This window comes from Erithacus rubecula (assembly GCF_903797595.1).
Source record: "Erithacus rubecula genome assembly, chromosome: 8".
Lineage (NCBI taxonomy): Eukaryota > Metazoa > Chordata > Aves > Passeriformes > Muscicapidae > Erithacus > Erithacus rubecula.
The window spans coordinates 1,890,270-1,915,872 of NC_136659.1; the positions used below are offsets into that span (position 1 = coordinate 1,890,270).

Genomic DNA, 25,603 nt, shown 5'->3' on the forward strand with positions numbered 1-25,603 from the left:
CCAGCACTGAGCACTGGAAGTGGGAGAGAGGGAGGGGACAGGGAGTGTGACAGAGCAATAACCTGCAGGTGACCCACAGGGGATGCATGGCCACACAGAGGCTGCACTTTGGGGAATTTGAAGCTCGATGCAGAAATTGAAAGGCAGTTCAGCCCAAAACAGACAAGACCCACCTGATCCAGCCCTTCTATTCTGAAGTGCTGTGCAAAGGAGAGGTAATAAGGAAACCTAACACCCAGTTACAGCAAATTTGTGAAACCAATTATGAAAAAAAAAGCTATTTATGATAAAGTACCTAATGATCCTGAGGTGCAGCTCACTATTTTTGTTGAGGCAAACTGCAATTTGCTCTTTAGAAAGAAAACTAAATGAAGTCTGACGAGCTTGGTGCATATCTGAGTTCTCTGCTATTAGCAAAGTGCCTTATTTTAATGGAAACACTTCTTTTTTTCCTACACTTCTGGAGTTAATTTGAAGGAAGACAATTCATATCTTGCCTTTCAAGCTCTGATTGTATCTTCCTAAATGACAGCTAATCTCCAGCTGTATGTGCTAATTCAATTTCCAGATGATTTGAACTGATAGTTTTCCACTTTAAGACCTTGGCTCCTCTATGAATCTGTTTTGTACAGATATTCTGCCCTGCACCCCTTGCCTGCTGAAGGCAAGTTCAGAAAGGTTTTAACACCCAAGTTTTAGTTAATCCAATTCTTGGCCTCTTTTTCTTTCCACCAACAAAATTTCAGGGCCCAATTCCACGCAGAGGATTTGTAGATTTACACAATTTATAGAAGGAATAGTTCTTGCAGGTGAGTAACCTTCATTTCACCACTGAGAATGGTGGGGATGGAGGAGGACAAGAGATATTTTGGTAATGGAAGAAACTCCAAGGTACAGATATTTAATTTCTTTAAATTACTTGTGGATCATCAGAGGGCATGACAGATGTCATGTAATATTTCAGGAGGAAAAGCTGATTTGCCCAAGTTATGAGGCTGCTCCTCCAGCCTGGAATTCCAGCCTTGGGGAAAGGGACATTGCACAGGAGTTATGTGAATTTTTAAACACTTTCTTGACTGGGTCAACAGGTTGCAAGTGCTATGTTTTCACAGGAGTACAAGGCTTTAGATATTTATTTTTCATAGAGGGTCCTGTAGGTTTTTCTATTCTGTTTTTTCATAATTGTTTGTTGTCATTTTGTAGATTGATTAGTGGTTAATACCCACTGCAGGCAAACCAGGGAGGGTCCCCCCAGACTCTGATATTACCTGGCAATGAGATATCTGAGTGTTATATTAACCACTGGGTTAGAGGTGCCTAATTTTAGTAGAGAGATCAATAACTCATAGGTGTTAGATGCTCTGTTATTCTTTTATAGATCAACAAAATGTTTCAAAGTTAATTTTAAAGGGGGGTCAGGAGGCTAAGGATGTTATGTTTTTACTGGCTGGTCAGCAGAGTCTGGTATTTTGTTACAGGCAGGGTCAGCCAGCTCCAGGAGCTATTTCTGTGCCAGTGAAATTTATGTCACCTTTTCTAAAATAGTGTATGCTTATTTTGGGATTGTTTTATATGCACAGCCAGCTCAGGGCTCAAAGGCAGCCCAGACCACTCCTAAATCAGCATCCCAGCTCTGCAAGCCAGTAGGGAACTCCTATATTCCAGAATTTTAGAGAACAGCCTGTGACTAACAATTGCAATATATTTATTTGAAGCATGAAGCTTCTCTTGAAATGGCCACTTTGAACCTCCTGGCAAAAGGATCTGAATTTTTTGAAGGCTGGTTAAAAATACAAAGCATCACCACACCTTAAAGGAAAATTTGGAGACATCATGGAGTATTTGAACTTAAATATCCTCTGTGACACTGAGCAAGTCATAAATATCAACTTGTTATCAATAGAGTAGGGGAAATAGCACATTGCTGCCTCACACTGCAAAAATACACCCCAGGAAAAGGGAGGGAATGGCTCAGCCTTACATTTGCCCCACATAAACTCTAGCTATTCCTGTGTGAAAGGAGATGTCACACCAACTGGCTGTTTCCAACCACATCATTTAAAATAAAGGTTTTAGAGCTTGGCAAGTGTAGTTTAGCAACTAGAAAAACTGCCAGAATACAGTTCTAGGAGGATAAAAGGCTTCATGAATTCCAGTGAAGTTTAGGCAGTAGCTCTAGCTTGGTAGAGGAGTTAAAAACACAGAGTGAAAAATTTTGTAAGTGAAATGTTTAGATTTTTTTGTCAGAACTGATCTATATTTAAAAAAATATTTAAGTAAGCTAGGTATAAAGCACCAGTTTCATTGGATGGAAACACTTTCTTAAAATTAAGTGTTGGGAGGGTGTGACAAAACAAAGATGTTTGTTGTTTGGTTAGCTGTCATTTAGGTAAACTTTAGACATACTTATTTGAATTACTCCTGATACAAATATTTCTTAATCAAGCTCTGTTGCTTAAATCATGTTTTCAAGATTTCTGCACTAATAAATCTGAGCTTCTGTGCAAAAGCTGATAGCAAGTGACCTATATCTACATAAGATAAGGAAAAAAGTTCTCAGTAGAAAGTCCAAACTCAGACCTATTTTTTACTGCATAATTCTGCTACTGAGAGGAAAGCAGCCTAAATCTGAAAATACAAGAGGCTGCTTGCACTGTTCTGGGTGGATGTTGCTGTAGATTTGATTCTGATGACCAAAGAGTCCATGGTTAGATTAAAAATAAAATAATTTTGGACAACCCCCAGGTAATATTTTGTGAGTGCCCTGCACAAAGTGCTTGTGAATGAGGCAGGGGATTGTGCTGCAAGGAGGAATTAACAGCTGCTTACTAAAAATAAGTGTGGTGTCAAATAGACCTGGTTCACCAGGAGATAAGGAGAAATAAAAAAAACCCACCTGAAGTTTAACTGCACAGCTATAGACTCTTCCTGTGCCTAAGACAGAACTGCAGGAATTCTTTGAAGATTGCAAGAGAGCTTTTCCACTCTGAGGGTTTCTGGTTGTGCTCTGTGCAGAAAAGGCTCCTTCTCATGTGCCTTCAGAGCTGGGGAGTAGCTGTCAGCTCCAGCAGGATGGGCTGGAGGTGTGTGGGTGTCTAAGTGGGAAATGGGAATCACAGAGGCACTCACACTGTGTGAATAACCCCAAAAAGTTCTGTGTTTGCAGGGCTCAAAGCAGGAGTCTTGCTGGGAATGGCAGTGCTGGTGTTCAGATACAGTTTGGGTGACAAATCCCCCATCCCCTTGCAAACCCCCTGGCTTATTACACGAGATAGGTGTGAAATTTGGGAGTCTCCATTGCTATCAGAGTAACCTATTGACCCCTGTGGTGTTTTTATTCCTCACTCTGAGACCCACTGCTGTGCTGAGGTTTCCTCCAAGGCAAACCCCTCCTGCTGCTTCCACTCTGCTCCTTCCCTGCTCTGGGGTGAGAGCCCCACTCTTGCTGGTTTTGAGTTCCAGGTGCCATTTCATCCTTGGCCAGCTAAGGAAAGAAGCTGAGAAGCTGGGATGGATTTGATCCTTATCTAAAGCTCCTGCTGCCTTCAGCAGGGTTCTGATGTGGTATTTGAGAGTAGATGGGATGCAAAGCTCCTTTTTAGCCAGAAAGCTGCTCTGTGATTTATAACATGTAAGAAAATCCTAATTGTTACAAGTCAGAGGTCAGGCCAAACTACTGATGCACATTTAGCAAGTTGTTCACTTCTTTCTCTCCAGCCAGCTCAAACCAGGCAGAAAACCTGATGCCAGTAATTTGTCAGCAGGAGGGAATAATGGAGACTTTTCATACAAGGAATTTTAGCAAGGCACTAACTCTGAAGAGTGGAGAGCAGAAACGATATTTTTCCACATTGTTTTAGAGCAGAATCTGCAGAGATACAGCAAAAATAACCCAATTTTCCACTTCAGGCAAGTGCAAGATTTCCTAACTCACTTGTGATTCAGGGTGAGCACTGAAGACAAGTGTTGAAGAGATAAACAGAAGTATCAAAAGCAGAGGAGAGGAGAGAAGAGATCTGGAAAAGAATGAAATGCCCTTTCATGGTTTTTATAATGAAATCCCTGCTTTTTGGTGCTTTCTCCAGGTGAAAAACCAGCCAGGCTCCTTGCTGAAAGTCTGGGCTATGTTTTAGTTTCACACACTTGGCATGAAGCAAATATATTCATAGTTTTGATGCTCTTCCTATTCAAACTTATAATCAAAAATAATTTGAGTAGCTGTGGATGCTGTGAAGGAATCCATGGACTCTTTCCAAGAGTTTTCACTCTTGGTGGAGACAGGACAGGTAGAGTTGCAGGAGTATGAAAACATTGATGCTGAAACTTGATCTGCAGTATTGTACTTTTGAATTATTTGCTATTCTGATGTCATTCCTGTTGCACTCAGAAAATCCTAAAATGCCTTTTTAATATGAATTGAAGCACTTTGCTTTGAGTTTGTTCACTTTCACCCACAGAATGTCCCTTCCTGCATGATTAGCTCAATGGTTTTGACAGATTCCTTGGAAGACCTGAGGTCCTGAGAGACTCCCTACCTAAATACCATTTTTTCATCTACCATCCTCATTTTTATAACATTCCATACTTGACCTTATAGGAATGACACTCTGATGAAGCTGATCTGGGAGAACATTCCAGCTGGAATTGCTATCTTTTTCTACTGACCTTGGTACTGGGAGCTTCCTTCCTCCAGTATTGAAAGGAAATTGCTTGGACTCATTTTCCAGCCTTCATCCACTGCCTAGATTGGGGAGGAAAGTGAAAAGAAGAATTGCTGACAGCATTGTTTCACAGAATCATGGGATGGGTTGGAAAAGGCCTGAAAGAACTAATTCCACCCCCTGCCATGGGCAGGAACACCTTCCACTAGCCCAGGGTGCTCCATGAGAGGTGGGGTGTCACTTTTAAGTCACAAAATTAAACAAGAATTGTTTGAAAATGTAATTTAGATAGGAGACTTGCAATATTTAAATAGAATTTAATTTTAATGCCATTTTTTCAGTTACTTCTGCTGCTATTGCCACATTCCTGAAACAGTTTAATTTCATTGAATCAGTATTTCAGAGGGAAAAACCTCCCAGAAAATTATCAAAGTTTCTTCATCTTCTATCAGACATAAGTCTCAAGATGTGAGAAAGGTAATAGTTGATAAAGGGAGATTAGGTGGGTCAGGATTTTGCTAAAAACCTGCAAACCCATTGTTACCAGCAAGATAGAAAGTGCAGCTCCTGGGATTATTAAAAATTAACACCCCCCTAAATAAGCTGTAATTAGGGATATATCTGCTACCTGCAGGTACAGTTGCAGCCCCATTATGTCAGTTATCAAATATCTGTTTTTAATTAAAGTATTATTACAGTAATTACAGTTTGGGCCTAGAAGGACAGGAAAAATCTAAATACATTTATCACTTCTACCCTATAGATGCATTTGAAAGAGACTTAGGAGGTTTTTGACTGAACATCAAGAACTGTTTTTGGTAAAAGCTGGAGGATTTGAGCTCAAATCCCAGCAATGTATTCCCAGTTTCACAGGGTGTGACACTTTGAGGTTCATCATTGAATCATTTGCAGTAACCAGAATCCTTCTTCTATCATTTTTTCCATGGTATTTTATAGAAAGTGATGAAACCATGATGTTCTGAGAGGAAACGTGCCAACTATTAAAAAACCCAACAAACAAATTCCCCCTAACCAGCCTAAAAATGGGTTATTCATTTTTAGCCTCTCAATACCACAGGACACATCAACATTTTATTGTTATAAATAAGCCAGTGAATTGTTTTAGTTACTTGCTTCAGTGATTTTATACACTGATGTCAATGATATCATTGTGCCAATTTAATTGATTTTAATCAAGCCCACTCTCCTGTGTCTTAAGGACAGTTGCAGTTCTGTTTTCTCTTGCCTCAATTAACAACCTAAGAGTCAACATAACAAAAATAACTTTTCCTGTGAAACCAGTTAATATATTTTTTGATTTTTAGGGGATTGAGCCCATGCTTGTTCTGTTTTAAATGTGTTAAGGCCCCTTGAACCAGCAATATATGTTTGAATTTAAGCAGAAATGTGGAAATTAAGAGTCTCAATCTATTTCTGAGCAGGGAAAACTGAATTGTCTCCCCTGTGCACGTTTCCTATGGACATTTTCCTAAGAGGTTTCACTAAGCACAGGAATGGATCTCACTCTTTGCCTTTTCTGGGTGAAATTCAGGGATGCACAGCCTTGCTCATGTTCAGTGACACAAGCTGCAGCAGGTTACTGGGTGAGGCAGTCCACCCTGGTTCTGCTTTTGGAAAGAGGGATTTTGGGATGAAGGTGTGGGTTGTTTTTTTCTTTAGGTGCCTAATGGGAAATCAAATCAGCACCTTGCAGAGAAAAGAAAGTGAAGTTACTTTGATATCAAATACCCTCTGTAAAGATTGCTATCAGGCTTTTCAGAAATACTTAAATTTCCTTCTGGGATCAAACTTTTGTTTTCTTTAAGAGCTGAAGTTGGGAGGAGAGCTTTTTTCCTGCCTGCATCCCTATGACTTATAGCCTGTACTTATTTTAATAAGAGTCCTGCTGTTAGAACTTTTCCAAATACTTCTCAACTGGTCTAAGATATTCTTTTTTTTCCCCATGTCAGTTCTGTAACCTTGGAGAGAATGTTCCCTTTGTTCTTTCTCAATGAACCATAGAGAACCTGATATAATGGCTGAGGATTTGACTTGACAGGACTTGTGATGGCTGAGGAGATGGGAATGACATGGAGTTATAAAACCCCAGAGCTCCACACTGTTATTTCACCCCAACTCCAAACAGCCTTGCAGAGGCTGCGAGGGGATCGAGACACATTTTTGCTATTGTTGGTTCTTATCTTCAGAAATGTGCAAAACCAAAAAAAAAAAAAAAGCAAATTTTATCCTGTGAAAGTCAGGGTTTTAAGCAGATAGGTGAGGTGCCATCCAGGTTTAGGAGCTTCACCAGTGCCCTGACAAGTGTCACCCAAACAAATTGGTCACAGTAACAAGTGACTGACTGAAGAGCAGAACTTAAAAATATCTCCTGTTAGCACAGGAGCAGCCCCAACCCTTCCCAGCAAGCAAAGTTAAGCAATCAGGCTTAAAGACCCTGAAAAACATTAATGCATTTGTTCCTTCAGTCTCTGTGTATTTTCATTTCCAAAGGGGAAAAAAAAAAAACAAACCACCCAAACCCCCAAATAGTGTTTTCAAGATGCTCATTTACAAGTTAACATTTAGGTGCCTACCTTCCAATTAAATTGACTGATCCTTCCTAAATTCATGTAATTTAGGTTCTTGGCTAGAAGTTCTGAGAGCTTTGGCCAAATTAATGGATGTTGTCCAAGAAAAGCATATATATTTTTTTAAAATATATTTGTTCTAGGGTTAGGCCTTCAAATTAATTTGTGTAAAACTTGCAGTGAAGAGTAAGCTTTGCCCTAGAAAACTCACTCTTCTCCTTCACATATTTAGCAAGAGATTAATGACCCTTATTAAAAAAAAATATATAGTTTCAATTTTTGCTTATATTGTGAAGTAAATGAGAAACAAAAGCTGCTGCTTCAGCAAAAGCTGACAAATTTTGTTGCACACTTGCTTTTGAAGATGCCCTTTGGTCACTGCTCTCTTTCACAGGTGTTTTGCACTGTGAAGTTGCTCCTGAAATTATTTGGAAGTGTATCTTCTGTGAAAGCAGCCCTTTATCTCAAAGAATTCAGAGGGTATATTGTACATGAAGTGGTGTCTACTGACATTTGAAACAAAAATAGTTCCTGCCCTGAGAACATGGGCTGAAAATGCATGGCTTTATTTACAGGTTTATGTAATGCTGGCTGATGTGGTTTAAAAATTAGTTTGAAATCTACATAAGCTTTGAGGTGGGTATCTGAGTGATATTTGTCCTCTGAACCTGAGCCTGGAGCTTTGGTGACTAGTTTAATGTCACTAAACAGCCTCTGCCCACACCTGAGCTCTGCCTCTGGCCTCACAATCTGCTTTCATTGCCTTACTTTCTTTCCAGCTTTTTGGCCTTTGGCCTCTTCTTTTTTGCTCTTCTCTTTTTTCACTGCCTCCTTTTTGCCAGCCAGCTCTTCAGCGACCTGAAAGAGGCAAGGAGGAATGTGACTGGGAAAACACAATATCCAGTGTTGGAGCCCAGAAACCTGGGATTTTTGAGCTTTCTGTGCTTTCTGGCTCTGACCCCCTGGAGAACACTGCTGTTGACCTGAGGCCTTGGAGAAGGATTCCAAATTTGAGTGATGGAGTTAAAGCCATGGGTGTGTAGTTAAATAGAAGTGTGTGATTTCACATGGTGAAGGGTCTTAAATTTGGGGTTTTTATAATATAGTGATAGGTGTGGGACAGGATGGAGGATTTTGGGTGTCCTTCCTCTCCATGGGTTCAGGCAGTAGTTTCTGGTTGGACAGTCAGTGCTGCACTGAGGGTCACAGCAGTTTGGTTATTGGGTCAAAAGTATCAATAATACAGATGTTAATTCTCTATTGGACTGTTCAGCTTTAACAGACCTTGTAGCAGCTGGGCTCATCTCCATTTTGCTCACTTTTAGCTGGTGGCTGGAAGTGTTGCTGAACTCTCTGTACTTTAAATAAGATTTAATAAACAGCCAAGGCCAAACATGAGAAAATTAATCTCCTTCATGTTTTTAATCCTGGTTGTGAGTGAGGACATAAGAAAATTTAGACAAGCCACTAATTAAGTGGTGCAAACACCACCCCATCCAGTGGGGGTGCACTCCAGAATTCCAGACCATCACAGAGAAGCCTTTTTGTGCTCATGGCATTCCTCCCCTGCAAACTCCAGCACAGCTGCTGACTATCCCAATTTATCATTAGAAAAGGCTGATTTCTCTGTCCCAAATCATGAGGGCTTTATGGAGTGAGACCAGTTCCTGAAGCCATCCAGAAGCAGAATATTCTAATGACACACAACTTAAAATTTCCCTCTGGACTCAGACCCAGATTGTGAATTTGTCCTGGTGTTTGTAAGGCAGATTGATTTTTATAGGGATGGATTTTAAAAAGTTGCCCCGAGGTGTGTCTAATTTCAATACATGGCTAAAGACTGAAATTGTTCTAGTGAGTGAGGGAGATTGGATGGAGATATTGTGACAAACCTTGACAGATGCACAGGCATAGCTCAGCATCTTTATCCCTGCAAGCAAGTAGCGGCTGATAACTGGCTACAGCTCCATCAATTCCCATATCTTTAGTTCCTGCCCATTTATACTTCATTATCTGAAAAAGGCAGAGAGTGAATTTTTTCTGCTTTTCTTATTTCTAGGCAGCTTTGTTTCCCTGAGAGGAATTCTAAGATCATTTACTAATGAGTGTGAATCAGAAAATCCATTGAAGTTTATTAATGGACCAGTAATACTGGCAGTACTGTGAAAGAGTAGAAAATAAAACATTTCCAACTGTAAGATGTGTTTCCTGTAACAGTGAAAACATTTGTTTTCTCAAGTATACCTTTTAATGTACTGAACACTGGATGCTGGAAGGGGACAATGACAAGGGCTGTGCTGTGCAGCCAGGCCAGTTTCATTAGTGGCTCTCCCCAAGCATTTCAGTATCTTACATTTAATTAAATATGGTAATTCAAACACCCAGCACTGCTCAGTCACATCTTGCAGTGATAAGCAGTGAAGCATTTCATTCCCTGGGATAGATTAACAGATTGACTGCAGTTCAAAATAGGTTTTAGTGTCCCAGCAGGCCTGTTCTATCCAAAACCAACAGAGCTACTCTGAGTGTATCCTTTGCTGCAGTTCTACACAGCCAGGAACCCAACCTTGTCCCCTCCACCTCTGCTCTGCTCTGCCTGCAAAGGGAAACCAGAACCATCCCAGCATCTCAGGGTGGCTTTATCCAGCAGGATACCTGTAAGCACACATGACTGACAGAAGGTTTCCATTTGCAGCAGAGCCTCTGCATTCTGCAGGCAGCATTTTGAGTGCATCCAGACCCTGAGCAGAGTGATCTGCTTTGGTGGTTTTGTTACTGGGAGGGGTGAGGCAGGGTTTCTGCCTCATGAACCTGCTGTGATGGCACTGAGCAGCTCAAGTGTCCTTGTCCCAGTGCCTGGCCTTGCTGCAGCTCCTCCAGCTCTGCTCCAGCAGCTCCATGACTGCAGAGGGCTGGGAGCTGGGGGAAGTTGCCCCTCTATCTAACCTTGAGTGGCTTCTGCTCTTTCATACAGAATCACTTCACCTCCAGCTGCAAAGAGATGCCTGAACAATCTGACAGAAGAGGAGGAAAGAAAGGGAATGGCAAGCAAAGGTTAGTTGAGATTAGTAGGCAATTCACCCACAGTTTAGTGTATATATATATATATTTTTTTTTTTTTTTTCCCTGGAGAAAACTTCACAGTGGAAAGAGAAGTAGATGTCTTCCTAAATTGTTTTGGACTCTCCCTTTTCTTTGCTAGGTTTTATATTTTTTAAATTATGCAGAAAGTAGCTAGCAAACTCTTAATACTGAAAAAGAGACTGTGTTTCAGTAGGAGCACATGAATTTTAGCCTCTTTGTATTTTTTCCTAGTCTTTCCTAGGACTCCTATTGTGCCAGTGATGATTCTTCTCCAGTAACATTTTCTTCAGAGGCTGAAAAGACATTTTCCTTTAAAACTGATGCTCCATAAAAGTTACATTGACTTTTGTGTTCCCATATTAGTTTAATCATGTTTCTGAAATCTTGCAGTGCAAATCAGTTTTTTTTTTGGAGGGGGGGAGGAACTGGGCACTAAACCAGAGTGTAGCCTGTGAATGAAAATGTCTAATGCTGGTTTCTATGAGCCAAGCATAAGAAAACTTCCAGCTGCCAGCAGGATCACTTGTTCTGCTGTCCTCAGCCACAGGAAATTTGGTGTTGGCTCAGGTAAAATGATACTCAAAGTAAATGTTCTTCTTCAGGAATCAACCCTTCCCTTATTCCTTGAAAGAAAACCTTGAACTTCTAGCCTGTTAGAGTTGTGGGCACAAAAGCAAAGCAGGGGTAGAGTGGGTTTGGGAATGCTGCATCTCCAGCTGTGGCAGGTGGGAGCAGCCTCAGAGCCTGCCTCCAACACCAGCTTGAACACAAACAGGGGCACAGCCTGCTGTTCCTGGAGGGAAGAGTTTTTCTCTTGGAATATTAACTCTACAGAAAGAAGTTTTGTTAGAACCTAGGAAATGTTTCTTCTTTATGGAGGATTTTTGGTGTGGTTTTTTGGGGAAGGTGGATTGCTGTTTGTAGGTGAAGTGCAGTTTCTCTCCTCCTGAATGGTTAACTTTAAATATTCAGAATATTTTAAGGTTTTTAGTCCTTCTCTTACACGTTTTTTTTTTTTTTTTAATGTTATTTAATATTGGAAATGAGAGGGAGAGGGGGAAATGCCTGTGAAATGGCAACTCTCTTGGCTTATTTTCATGGTGATGAGACTTAATGAACTACAGGAAAAGATCGTAATTTTGTTGGCAGCAGGATAAGGGCAAAGCTAAAAATTGTCACATCTGATGATTATCTGTGGAGCAAAACATAAAAAACCATTAGGGATAGAAATCTGGAACAGATGCAGGGAGATTACACTGATGTCCTGGAATGTTAAACTTGAAGAGTAAGTAGAGAAAAGCTTTTTTTTCAAAGGACAGCTCTTATTTTTCTGACTGAAGCACCAAGTACTCTGCATTGGGATATCTTTGGCACATCTTTTGGGAAGGTATTTGTAAAATGTCAGGGAAGCAGTTTGTGCAGAACGCCAGCTACATTACAAAGTCAAGTAAGGTCAGGGTTGTCAAAGGATCAAGAAATATAGAATGTATAATAATGCAGCAATGGTTCGTGAAGTGATTAATTTGTATTTTATTTTCCCCAAAGTGTCTTTACGTAAAATGCTCACTTTTTAAATACAGTTCAGTCTTGATTTTTTCATGGAGCTTGATTTGGGAGTAACCAACCCCTGCACAGGAGCTCATACAGACAAGAGGTGAACTCCTGTCCCCCCTGGAACCAAGGACAAAATTCCCATTAGCTTCCATGGGACCAGGATTTCCTTTCCTATGTAGCCCAGTGTGTGGAACAAACCTAGTGGCCTCAGGGATTTTTGAATATGCAGCTGACTTAGTGGAACAAAAAATGTTTTACTTGTCTGACATTCAGGTAAAATCATGATTGCACTGCACTTTCTCTGGCCAGCTGCATTGTGGGAATCTCTTAAGGCTGTGACACACATTCTGCTGGCTAAAAAGGGAGATAAAACAGGCCCCAAAATTTGTGAAAATCAGATAATTGTTAGTGATAATTTGTTAGGAAAATAGAGGAAGGTTTTTTTGATTTTTCCCAGGGTGCAGGGAAAACCAGCAGTAAAACAATCTCTCCAGACTTTTGGAATCCATTTTTTAATGCAAAGAAAAAAACAGATGCTCAGGAAAGGCAACAAAACAGCTGAAGGTGGGAATTGAAAGCTGGGAGCAGGACAGGAAGGTTAAATCCATTTCTCCAGAATCTACCTCCATATCCAGTGTTGCTCAAAATGATTTCTTGTAGTGTTTTCTTCTGAGCTGTGTTAATCCTTGGTGGTAGCAGGGCTATTTAGCAAACCCTGCTCCAGAAATAAGCCTCACTTGCTGCTCCTGGCTGCTCCCTGCAGCCAACAAAGCCTAATGGACTCTGGCATGTGTTTCTACTTTAGAGGCTGAAAATTTCACTGTGGGACTCCCTCCCTCTGCCTGCCTGAACAGCAGAGCCCAGCAGGGCTTAGCCCCTGAACTTGGCTAAAACCAGGAGCATGCCCCAAACTCAGTTTTAGTGGGGCACAGGCAGCTATTTGCAGCAGTTCTGCTGCATTTTTAGCAAAGCTAGCTGATGGTTAGTGCTGGGCTTAGCCTGTTCTTTCATCTCTTCAAACCACACAGACACTGCTGTGTGCCCCAGGCTCCTCCCTGTGATCCCAGGGAGGACTGGATCCATAATTCCCCATCCTTGGAAGCATTCAAGGCCAGCCTGGGTGGGGCTCTGGGCAACCTGGGCTACTGAAAGGTGCCAGGCTGGCTGCAATGGGATGATTTTTACCTCCCTTCCAACCCAAACCATTCTGTGATTCTATAAAAATCCTCTTTTACCACACCTGTGTTAGAATACTAGTGTCAGAAAAATCATGCAACAATCTTAAGGGTGGAGCTTGCAGTACCACAGAATCTGGGTTTTGACCTCTGAGTTTTCCTAGCCCAGCACACTGGCTCACTCAGGGGCCAAATCCTGCTTCCTGCTTTCCCCCAACAGACTCATTATCCCACTTGGCTCATCGGGATGGGAGGAAAAGGCTCCGAGTGTTGACCACTGCCTTCAGCTGAGCTTTATCACTTTCCCTGCATGACACTCAGATGATCAGAGGAAGAGATTATCAGCCACTTCCATTAGCCAGAGAGATCAGGAGAGGGATTTACCAGGGAAAACAACCAAGTTCCCTACCACACACAAGATAAACTGAGATACTTCCTCCACTGGGATGTTAAATTTGCTTAATGAGCCTTGGCAGTAAATCAAGGTTTAGCCCCGCCTTTATAAGAAACTCTTCCCTGCTGCTGTTCTCTACTTCTTTTCCATCACCTGAGCACCTTCAGTTGTGATTCAGTGGCTGCACAGATTGAAAGGGAACAGAGTTTGGTATCTGACTGGAAACACCCTGGGAAAAAACTCCATTCTTTCACTTGCAAGAAAAAGCTTTTAATGTAAGATTCTTGGAGAACTAGAGCCACTGTTAGGGAAAATTGCTACTTAAATAAACAGATATGTTTTGTGGCAAATACTTCTCCAACATCACGAAATTTTTTCATTAAAAGAGGGACAGTACCTGCTCTGGATGTTTTTCAATAAAAATTGCTTTGGAACCACCTGTCTTCTCAGGAGGATAGTCAGGAAACCTGCCCGTGATATGCCTGTGGGAGAAACAAAAATGGAAGAGGAATTCAAATTCATCATGTTTCACCTGGTTGATAAAGATGTTAGATAGTGGGAAGGCTTCTTCTAGCAGTGTTTTTTGTCCTGTAAATTAACTAAGACAGTTAGCGATCCATGTCTCTTATCATATGGCCCAACAACCTGCAAATTCTTGGGGAAATTCCTAGGACTGCAGATTCCTTCCTAGCTGAGAGATGTAGATTAAAGTGTTTATACTTGGAAGTGTCTCAGGCTAGGTTGGACAGGGCATAGTGGAAGATATCCCTGCCCATGGCAGGGAGTGGAATGGGATGAACTTTTAAGGTTCTTTCTAACCCAAACCATTGTGGCAATGGTTATTTATTATGTTATTTTACATTATTTTATGTTCATTGCCCAACTGTCTGCTTTAAACATTCAGGGTTTTTTGTTTTATTTTTTTTTAAGAGAAAAGTTATTTTGCTTAATTCAGGATTTAATCTCTAAGTTCCAGACTGCATTTCCATGTTAGGATTGCCACTCCTAAATTCCCAATAGATTTTGATGGTGATGGAGGCTGTAAAGAGGCAATGAGTGATTTTGTGGGAAGGTTTCATGGATAACTCAAGGAGCTTCCAGACCTTTCAGAAAGTGATTAAAAAATACAGATAATAACTTCAGCCCAAAAGTCATCTATACTGATAAGACCCTTTAACTTTCTTCCCTTTTGTTGCTTGGTGGAATATATTGTGTTTGTTTGGTAACATCAGGAAGATTTTTCTGTTCCAAAGAAAATTCTGACAGTGCAGAAAAAACCCTGGTGCTACTTTCAAACAGCATGGTTATGTTTCCTCTAAATGAAATTAAATTTCCCTGGAGAAAAAAAGATCTCAGAAAGGTCAACAGTATTGCTAAAAATGTTTTCATTTTTTTTTTTTAAACAGCTGGTACCTTAAGGGACCTTCCTAGGCTGCTGTTAAGCTGCAGGCTCAATTTTAAGCTGAGATCCATGGAACAGAGCATCTGTCCTGTTTCTGTAGCACCATGTGCAGGGTTGGGATCTCTTGCTGGTATTAATGCAACACCATTTAGGACAGAAACAACGATCATTCATCTGACTTGTTCAACAGTTACAAGTTCTGTATGCAAACTGATACAAATCCTTGGTCACTGCATTCCTAGAAACCAGCCTGCATCAACAAAGGGCTGTTGAAAACACACTGTCAGTGTGTTTTCAAAAATCCATTAAGAATGGGATTTTGGCCTTAAAACCCTGCATGAACTATTATTTAATGTTAGCTCGTGTTCCTTGTTTTACAGACAGCCAGAAAATTGCACAGTTTTATGTTAAACACAACCTTAAATGCTGCTACAAGGCTGGTTATAGTAAAAAATTTCCCAAAATCTGTTATTGAGGCTGTTGCTACTTCAGTGCCAGCTGGGAAGAAAAAAAGGCAAATGCACTGTGGGTAAAGAATCAGCTGGGAGCCCACTGAACATGATATCAGGGCTAGCTTCCAATACTTAGTAATGTTACATTTGGTAGTTTTACTCCCTTTTCCACTTTTAAACCATTTACAGTTCTTGGAGATGATGAGGGTTGGAATGAAATTATTTTTAAGGTTCACTCCAACCCAAACCATTCTGTGATATTTACCTTTGGCTGTGGATGATGAGTATTTCTGAGTGCTGTAGAAATTCTACCATATCCTGAAATTGGGAAGGGTTTTCTGGTTCATAATCTGTATTTTCTGTGTGATTCTCCTTCTCTGAGTTGGTGCAATTGTTTGGGGTGATGTGGCTCCTCTCACCTTTTTTTGGTAGCAACTTCAGCAGGTGCTTGTGCCAAAAAATGAGGTGAGGAGAAGAAAATGCCCATCTGTCCATGAAAGGAGGGTGAGGCATTTACTAAGCAGTCAAGGCTAACTGGGATTTTCTGGTTGAGGGCAGTGCAGGGTGTGATTTTCCATGGTCATCAGTGACCTTAGAGCAGAGAGTATCAAACATTTTAATGTTCTAATTCTTCCAGGGCATCTGCTTTTTCCTTCAGCATATTCATTGCTGTCTGATGGTCTGGAAGCAGCACTCTTAAATCTTATTTCCCTAGCCACCCTCTTGTGGGTTTTCCTCTTTCTCTTCTGGGTTGAAATGACCACAACTTCAATCTTGTAATGTAAAGGGAATTCACATGCATGACCCCGATAGGCAAATTCCTGCCTTTATGAAATCCTCTGAGTTCAGAGGTTAAACCAGGGATTCATTTGGTCTGTAAATCTGCCCAGAAAAATGCAGCCATTCATCTTCCTGGTCAAAAGTCCACTTTAAACATAATGAATCTCAATTTTCATTCCCCCTTCACTTTCTGGCAGCGTTCTACTCAGAGCCATTGCAATGGCTTGTCTCATGCATTTATCTTAGGATGTTAATTTGGATCCAACTAGACCTAAATTCTTTGGTTTGCAGTTGGAAACACCAGGATAAAATGAGCAACCAGAGAAACTGTGGCTGCTTCCCATCCCTGCAAGTGTCCCAGGCCAGGTTGGATGGGGCTTGGAGCAACCTGGTTTAGTGGAAGGTGTGGGGTGGGACTAAATGATCTTCAAAGTCTCTTCTTACCCAAACCATTTTGTAATTTTGAATTCTTATATCTTTGTGCCATCAGATAAGCTACATATCATCTAGAGCTGAAGAGGGTCCCACCAGGTGTGTCCCATGAACAGCTCTTGAATTAGAAAGAGGTCCCAAACACTGTGGAGTGATTTTGAGCTTGCTTCACAACAAGATTTGTTCTAAAAATTTTTAACTGCCTTCCCCTTTTGTAACTTTCTAGAAACACAGAAGTATTGATGATTAGAGGTAATAATAGGGTAAGAAAGTGAACTTGCAGATGATGCAAGAAGTTGCTCCCAACTGGAGCCCCAGCAGGCTGCTTTGTTTTGTGGGAAGTGTGGAGGGGAGCTTTGTGGTGGGAATCCTCCCTGGTTCCTCTGCTGATGGGGAGAGGAGAATGTAAAAAGCTTAAGCTCTTGATAACAGGAGCATTAGAGTGTGTAATATATTTGAAAGACATGGTACATGTCAGAGACACCTAGATCTGAGTTAGAGCACTGTGAATCTGTTACTTATTACTGTCTCAGCATTTGCAAGGGGAAAAAAAACCAAACCCAATGGTACATTTCCAGCGTCTCATAAAATGTGTAAATGCCAGAGCTGGAAGAAGCAACTCTTATTTTCAGTGTGATTGCTTCAGTGGGAGCACTGACAATGTGTTAAGCACTGCAAGCAAAAGCAGAAGCAAATTGTCCTGGATTTCTTAGGGAGGATGCAGTTCTAGTAAAACCAATTGCCTAAAGGAACAAGTGAAGTTTATAAAATTGCATGGTGGGACTGGACTCGGTGGCTGGACAGAAGTAAATCAAGTGAGAAGAAAAGCCAGGGCTGGGAAGAATCTTCCTCCTTGTGCCACAAACCCCAGCAGCAGCCTGGGGAGCTCTTCCAGCCTCAGGAGCCCAAAGCCTGCAGGCAGGAGCTGAGCATGGGGTGACCTGCTCCCTTTGCCCAGCCTCTGCCTGAGAGCTGTGCTTGCACTGCTGCAAATGAACATGAGGAGTGCTGGAGTCCACAGCAGGTAAAAAGATCCTTCTTTGGACCACAGCCATGCTCTAACACAACTGCTCAAGGTTTCTGTGCTGAGGAGGATGGTGTTGAAGAAGGGACCTTTAGAAATTGTGGTGTGTGAGAAATCCATTACTTTTCTGGAAAGCAGTGAAATCCTGTCAACGGAAGCAGAGCATGGGTTTGGAAAGCAGCTTTACAGAAAAGCCATCTAATTGGGATGAATGGGAGCCCTAAATCTGAATCAAAGCAGCTCAAGTGGAAGAGTAAAGGGATGAACAAGGATGGAGGGGTGAAAAGATACGATCTTGCACTCCCAGATGAAAAAGAAAAGGATGTGATGAGGTTTTTGTGCTGTTTCTCAAATTACATTATGTTCTCTGGTTCACTGTTACTGCTCCAAACCTATTCCTCTTACAATAACTCAGACTGTCAAGTGTAATTGAAAAAGAATGATCTTTTATGGTCTGCAGTGCAAATCCTTTTGTCTCAGATCTGTAGCAAAGAGTTCTGGCACTTCTGGGCTCAATATTTGTACAGCACAAACCCCACATAAATGTCCAAGTTTTAACGAGGTTCAAATGGTTCTGTAATGTTTCCAAATCACCACCAGACACAAGTCAGTGTGATTGGCAGGCTCTGCTCAGCCATGAATGCTGTGGCACCTCCATTCTCACCTGCAAAATAAATTTTGTCTGGGAAATGAACCTGCATTGTGCTTGTCTCATCTGCTGCTTCCTCCCTTTCTCATTTCAGGAGCTTCAAAATTTTTTAAAGTGTTTTCTCTCTATTCCACACTGCTCAGGCATGGTTATAGTTAGGGCTAAATATGGCTTTTGATTTATGAGAACCCACCACTGATTTAAACATTTTGTCTGGTAATAGACTCAACAAGTTCCTACCTACTCTGTTCTTTGGCATGGTTTTACTTGTGTTATTCTTTCTTTTTGGCTATGGCTTCTCCAGCTAATTGCATAAAAGGCCTTGTCAGGAAAAATAAATTGTTCTTTGGAGGAACAAGAGTGCTTAACTCTTCTCAGGGGAAGAAAGGATGTGGGCTGTGTACAGAAGAGGAGGCATGAATGATGGTGCAAGCTCTGAGAAGAGGGACAGAGGGGTGTTCTGTGCAGAAAAGGGACACAAAGAGTGGGGAGCTCTTTAGAGAAATAAAACCCTCATCAGTTTTGCAGTTCTTGCCTATTTCTGTAATCCCACCTGATATGGATTCTCTCAGACTGCTTAAATAGCAGTGCTGGTTTATTTTAGGTGTCTTTGCTGTGGTGGTTTTTTTTCCCGTTTGAGTGTGTGCTCTCTTTAGCTCTTTGAAAATCACTTCCAGAAAAAATAACCTGGGCAAATACAGAATTACTCATAAAGCAAGATTGATTTCCACGGGCTTCTTATCATCTTTAATGAGTTTGGACACAGACACATTACAACTGATGTTTTATCTCAGGTCCTGATCCTCCCAGTGTTTGCTTGTACGTGTGGTTGTTATGCATGGAAGCATTTCAGTGGAGGGTAATTGGAGGATCAGAAACTTTATTGTTCTGTATAAATATTCAGCTTTGAAAATTGAAGATCAAGTGTTGTGAGGCCAACAATGTGCAAGGAAAAGCATTCCCATGGAGGAATGAGGATGCAAGGTTTGTGGGGAAAGGTGATATCCTTTATTATAGTAACTATCATAATTAGAATGGTCTTTTGGGTCCCCAGTGCCTGCCTTAGATCTGAAATGGGAGAAGGGAACTTCAAAGCCAAGTAATAGTTGGGAACAGTTGTTGGAGGGGACAGACCTAAATGAGGAATGTGGTAATTCTCCCTGATAGTTTTATTACATGTGGTGTTACTGGCCAGGAAAGGTAGACCTTTGGCTGACCCAGTGCAGTTGTTCATAAGCTGCTTGAGTTCTTACAGCAAAAGAGTCTGTTCTGCTTTGTCATGAAGGTATTACCTTTCCAAGGATTCTTCTGGTCTTTCAGGGATAGCAATAAGTAATTAGTGGGATGGAAAAATGGGAATCTCTGTTCCCCTTCAGGTGGGCTGGAAGTTTCTCCCAGGACTCTTGGTTATCCTGATTCCTGCTGTAAAAACCACGAGGGAAAAAGATTTTTATTTTTTTTTTCCCTTCAAAATTCTGACAAATCATTCCTGGTTTAAAATGGCAATAGGTTTTTCTCCTTGAGATAATTGGAGGCATGGCTGGTAGCACTGCAAATTACTCCTAGGCTTTTGAATGGGAATAAAAGGCAGCTTGGGCATGAATAATGCCAAGGAAAACCAAAGTGACTTATTCTTCCAATATTAGCTTAAGTTAAAAGAAAACCTGTTACAATCAGAACAAAAAAAATGTAATATTGACACTTATGAAATGTTCTGGTGCTCTGGTTTTGCGTGTCCCTCCACACACTGAAAAAATGTTGCCCAAAGTTTTCTCAGAGCTCACATTTGAATTAACTGAGGATTGGGAGAAATCAAATCCTGGCTGATATAACTGATGTGCTTAGCAAGACCTGATACCAACTAAGCTGTGCTGAAGGCTCAGACACACCTAGAGGACACCAATGTACCCACCACAGCATGGAAATGGAAGGTTAAAGGGAGTGGAAAGCAGATCCCTGGAAGGTTATTTAGGGGTTTTGGCTTGACTCCTGCAGTGCAGAACAGCCTCAGGCAGAGCTGCAAGGTGTGGAATGACACTGAAAGCATCTCCTGATGGATCTGAGGACACCTGGATGTCCCATCCATGCCCCTGGAGGAAAACTGACATCAGCACTGCCCCCATGCTTGGCTTTCTAGGTCTGAAGTTCCTTGAGTGTATTTCCTTCTCTTGTGGAACTGTTGATGATCCTGTGTTTACCAGAGCTGCATTCCTCCAGGGAGTGTCTCCAAGGATGAAGGGCTGCTCCCCCTCTTCCCAGTCTGGCTGTCCCCAGGCTGGTTTCTAGTGTCACCTTCCTGCTGCCTGTCTCCAGCCCTTCGAGGAATGCGGGGAGCAGGGTGAGAGCCCTGCCTGGGGAGGCAGAGCTGCTCCCAGGAACTGCTCCAGGGCTGGAGCTTGGCTGATGGGATAGTGAGCACTCCCATTCAACTCTCATCTGGTTTGGTTTTCTCATGTCTCTCCATTCTCTTCACAGCAAGGTCAGAAATACAGAAGCTGACTCAAAGAAATGCCAGGTCAAATTCCCTCTGCATTTAGTGAATTCCTTACCTTTGGTAAGCTTATCCTGCCAGCACAGAACACCCAATCCTGGCTCAAATTTGGCAGAATTTCCAGTGCTCAGCATTAAACTTAAGAGACTGAAACAATTATGGGCAGTTTTAAGCAAGATTACTTTAACCCAGACTAGAAGCTTTGCAAGAATAGTCTTCCTGCAGAGTCAGCCAGAGGGAATCAAGAGTACTTTATTAACACAATATGAATCCTGTAAAGAGGAAAATAAAGCATGCCATTTTTTTCTAGCAAGGCCAGCCAAAAGAAATAACTTGCCCTCCAACATCACAAGGTTCTTTGGGATTTGGAGTGAAATGGAGTATAAGAGAGCATTTTGTTTTATGGGATTTGTTTATGAGAAATTTGAGCAATTGTTTTTGCTTCTTAGAAGTCAAGGTGGACCAAAATGCATCTCTCCAGGAGGGGAAGAAGGTTCTAACCTGGCTGCTTTACACTGCTTTGCCATGGCCCATCACCTAACACTGAAGATAGTGCAGTGCCCTTGGGGCAGGTCAGCCTCCCTGTGTGTGCTGTGCAGCATGGACACCCTTTATATCTGCCTGGAAAATTGGGAATGGGAGCCTGGAATGAGCAGAGAAGCTCAGATCCACCCTTTTATAAATACTAGAATAGACAGTAGAACATGTAGGAGCAATATGGTGGTTAGACAACCCTGCTTGTGGGTAAAGGGTGTGGTTTTCATTGATGTAATTTTTCCGGTGTGGTGAAGATGGATGGATCTGAGGTGGAATCAAAGATGGCATCAGACACATTTTAGTAGCTCTATCTCTACCTTACACCTGTGGAATCAGTGCAGAAATTCAGCCCAGGCTAGCATCACTCATTTTTTGCCTCCCTGAGTTAAAATTCCCTTCAGCTACTGTGTCATGGCTGTCCCACTCATGGATCACTGTGCCCCTCACCTGCTGCCTGACCATGATTTAACTTGAATTTCTAAAAGGACAGAGTGCAACCAGCTTCATCAGGCTTTTGTTTTTCATTACTGCTTGGGACAGTGGCTTGAGAATTCAGTTAAAACTGGAATCACTATTTTGCAGCTAAGACTGAACTGCCTTGAAAAGCACTTGTGATGCAGCAGGAACACATCAATGGGGAAGGAGAAGCTGGAAAAGTTTTTAAGAATGTAACCAGACTCCTTCACTGCCCAGAATCTCAGAATGGGTCAGGTTGGAAGGGACCACATGAGGGTCTTGTCCAACCTCCCTGCTCCAGCAGGGTCATCCCAGAGCACAGCTCTGGAATATCCCCAGTGAGGGAGACCCCACACCCACTCTGGTCACAGCACAGGGAAGAAGTTCTACCTCCTGTTCAGGTGGAGCTCCTGGCCATCAGTTTCTGCCTGTCCCTCATGTCCCATTGCTGGGAGCAGAGCCTGGTCTGTGCTCTGGCACCCACCCTTTGGATATTTATTCACATTACAGAGGTTTCCTCTCAGCTGTGTCTCCTCTTGAGGAGCCCCAGCTCCCTCAGCCTTTTCTCCTCAGAGATGCTCCAATCTCATCATCACCTCTGCTGCCTCCTCTGGATCCGCTCCAGCAGCTTCTTGCCCTGAGGAGCCCAGAACTGGACACAGAACTCCAGATGTGCTTCCCAGGACTGACCAGAGGGACAGGATCCCCTCTGACCTGCTGGGAATACTCTTCCTGATGCACCCCAGAACCTTCTTGTCCCCTAGGGCTCAGGGACAGCTTCTTGTCCACCAGGATCCCTAGTGCTTTGTCCACTTCAAGGGATTTGGTTCTCTGTGCTTTATGAGAAAGCAGAAATGAACTATTTAATGATAAAGCTGAGGCAATTTCATGCAGATGAAAGCAGTCACAGTGCTTGATTTTTCCATGTTCATCCCAATTGGCTTGTGCAGCCTTACTGGAATAAATCCCCCATCAGGTGTACACAGAGTGTGTAAAACCAGGGGAAAAGTGAGAATGTTGCAGAATCCATCTATAAAATTAGAGTTGTTTACACTCCTGGTCAAATGCTAATAACCAAAGAGCTCACTAGAAAGAAAAATAATTTGGAACCTTTAGTTTGGCATTAAAAATGTGTGGGAAAAGACAAGGAGAAACATTCCAGATGAGCTCAGCTCTAAGCCAGGCATGGTATTAAGAGCAGCCATTTATCAGGAGTTTTAGCTGAAAACCCCAGTCATCTCTGCAGTCCAAGAAATACACTGCAATGCCTGGAGATGCCAAGTTCCTTAACTCTCACCTTTTTAGTTTTGGGAGAGAAAAAATTGGAGTGTTCTAGTCCTGTATGTGTTTGGTGTGGTTCTGGTGCATGATCTACAGTCTCCCAAAATTGGCTGGAATTGTGCAGACTGATAGGGTTGAATACCTTTTGCCCCTCCAAATGATTGAATCCCTCTGCACATTACTCAGCAGGACACACTCAGATTTAATCAAAAATAAGCACAAAGTGCAGCTTTTTTATTATTGTTAATTTAAATTATGGGTTAATAATGTGCTTTTAAATAATTTCTTTGGTAGATGGGGTTGGTGCTGCTGAGAGCTGCTGGCAACGTGGCAAAGAGGCTGGAGAACCAGGGATATAAAGGATGTTTTCTGGGATTTTGAGCTGGAGCCTGCTCTTAGAAGAAGCAGAGAGCCCAAATTACCTGGTGGAACAGGCAAGGTGGGGTGGGAAGGGCAGTTTTCAGGATAGCCCTGCAGGGCAGCTTTGTTCAATCTTAGGGCTCTTTTGTGCTGTTTTCCAGGCCTGGAGATGTGACTGTGTTGCCTCACAGGCCTCCCCAGAGGATCAGTTGTCTGGATTTGCCTTATTGCAAGATAGCAGAGCTCCCTGAGGCAAAGGATGGGGAGATTTGGCTGGGACAGGAAGGGAATGCAGGCACACACGTGGGAGAGCAGCAATCTGCTGCTCCCACCTTCACTCCCACTCATTCCCAGGCTCCTCAAACTGCCAACCTTGGCACAGGCAGGAACAAACCCACGTGCTGATGTTGTTTCCCAGTAGGGGATGGAGGTGGAAGGATATTTTGGGCATAGTTACCCCCTGTGCAGCAGCTCTGAGAGCTGAGCCCATGATGGGAAGCACATGTAAGCACAGGGCAGAGCTCTGGTTCTGGAATTTGCTCTCTTGGAACAATTGTGTTTTAACTTGGAATACTTGGAGCACTCCTGCAGCTACACAGGCTGCAGCCTTCAGCTTACATGCTTTAAACCAGCATCTTCAGAATTGGATGCTGGATCAGAGATGCTTTCCAAAAAACAAAAATAAAAATCTGGGAAGAGTTCTTTTCCCTGTGTGATGGGGAACACAAAGCAAGAGAGTAAACTTCCTTTCCAAGCCACCAAAGGATTAGCGAGTCAGTAAGGGGCTCTGGGCGGAGACAGGGGAGTACTTGAACAGATTTCAGGGCCAGGCAGTTTCCTGCTATCCCATAAATGTCTCAGGAAATACTGAACCAGCTCTTTTATGGTTCTGCACACTTTGCTCAAGTCATGGAACCAAGGGTTGGAGGGACCTTAAAGTTCATCTCATTCCATCCCTGGCAGGGACACCTTCCCCTATCCCAGGTTGTTCCAAGCCCTGGTCTTGAACACTTCCAGGGATGGGGAAATTCAAACACATTTGTATTAGGCACAAGATCTTACTGATTTAGTTATTATTACTGTTGATACAGTTATTTTGTACAAGTAGCCCCTAAGAAGCACCACCTAAACTCACTTATAATTTAAACTCCCTATTAAATGTATTTTATTCAGCCTGGGATGATCCTCAGGCTGTCTGACACAGCACACACACCATAATAGCTGGGTGTTTTTAGAGTAAATGACTAAAAATAATTAGAATTTCTGTTGTCTCTGCACAGGACTGAAATGCAGCATGCCTTAAAAGCCCTAGACTCTGACCTGGATAATAAAAACAACCTGCTTGCTGGAACCTGACTAATCTCCCCCACACTGAAATTCCCAGTAAAACTGAAACACATTGGCTCTGGAAGGAATGGATGTGGCTCAGGTTTCAGGAAAATTCTTGCTCTCCCCACAGAAATACTGTCATCAAACCTTTCCAGCCTTGAATCTGAGTACAGGATTTGGATAGAGTGGCATTAATGTGAATTTTGTCCTGGGAAGAGCTTCCCTAGGTGCTCACCAGCTCACACTGCCCACCTAATAAAGGAGCAGCCTGGTGCTCTTGAGGGAAATAATAAAATTTAAAAAAAAAACACCTTTGTCTCAGGTGCCCTTGCCATATTTCCCAGCCCTGGGATTGCAGTCAGTGTTCTGCTGTCACCTAGAGCCTGTTCCAGCTATTCCACCATGGAGATCTTGAGGTTCAGGGGACAACCTGCTCCTGTTGCCTGTATCCTTCCCCCTCATCTCCTCCTCCTTCAATTTGCAGTGTAACCCTGGCATTTTCTCTGCTAGATGGTGCAAGCCTCCTGGGTGTGGAATTCACTTGGAATTCAGCACTTCAGGAACTTGTCAGCAGCCTGCTAAATAATCCTGTTGGCACACTGGAGCCACAGTGCCCTGAATCAGCCTTATATTCCATCAGACATTCCACTGCTGTGGTCCCCAGGGTGCAAACTTGGAAAACCCCCCTGCCAGTGACAACAGGGAAACAACCAGCATTCAGAATTAAACATATCTTTCTTCTCTTGGGAGAAAGAGTAACAGGCTGTCATCCACAGCCACATTCCCAGCCATAACTTGATTCCTTCATCTCTCCAAGTCAAATTTGGCCTTTTGGCAATCAAGTGTTTTTTAATATATTCACCTGAAGTTGCTGCCACAGACATTTGGGAACTGCTTTTTTGTCTTTGCCTTGGAAACACTTCATATTTTCTGTCAGTCTTTGGTCCTAACTGT

General features: G+C 42.3%; 1 protein-coding gene across 3 annotated transcripts in view; it reads right to left on the bottom strand.

Moving 5' to 3' along the window:
- Positions 1-25,603, bottom strand: part of DRC11 (dynein regulatory complex subunit 11) — a 96,647-nt gene that overhangs the window by 33,361 nt on the left and 37,683 nt on the right. For 2 of the 3 annotated variants that reach the window (XM_079310694.1, XM_079310695.1), the window contains exons 7-9: positions 13,854-13,938; positions 8,018-8,107; positions 4,666-4,741 (exon numbers count right to left, since the gene is read on the bottom strand). In XM_079310694.1, coding sequence (XP_079166820.1) covers positions 4,666-4,741; positions 8,018-8,107; positions 13,854-13,938 — 251 coding nt within the window. The remainder of the gene's footprint in view (positions 1-4,665; positions 4,742-8,017; positions 8,108-13,853; positions 13,939-25,603) is intronic. The other variant, XM_079310693.1, reaches the window with a different exon arrangement.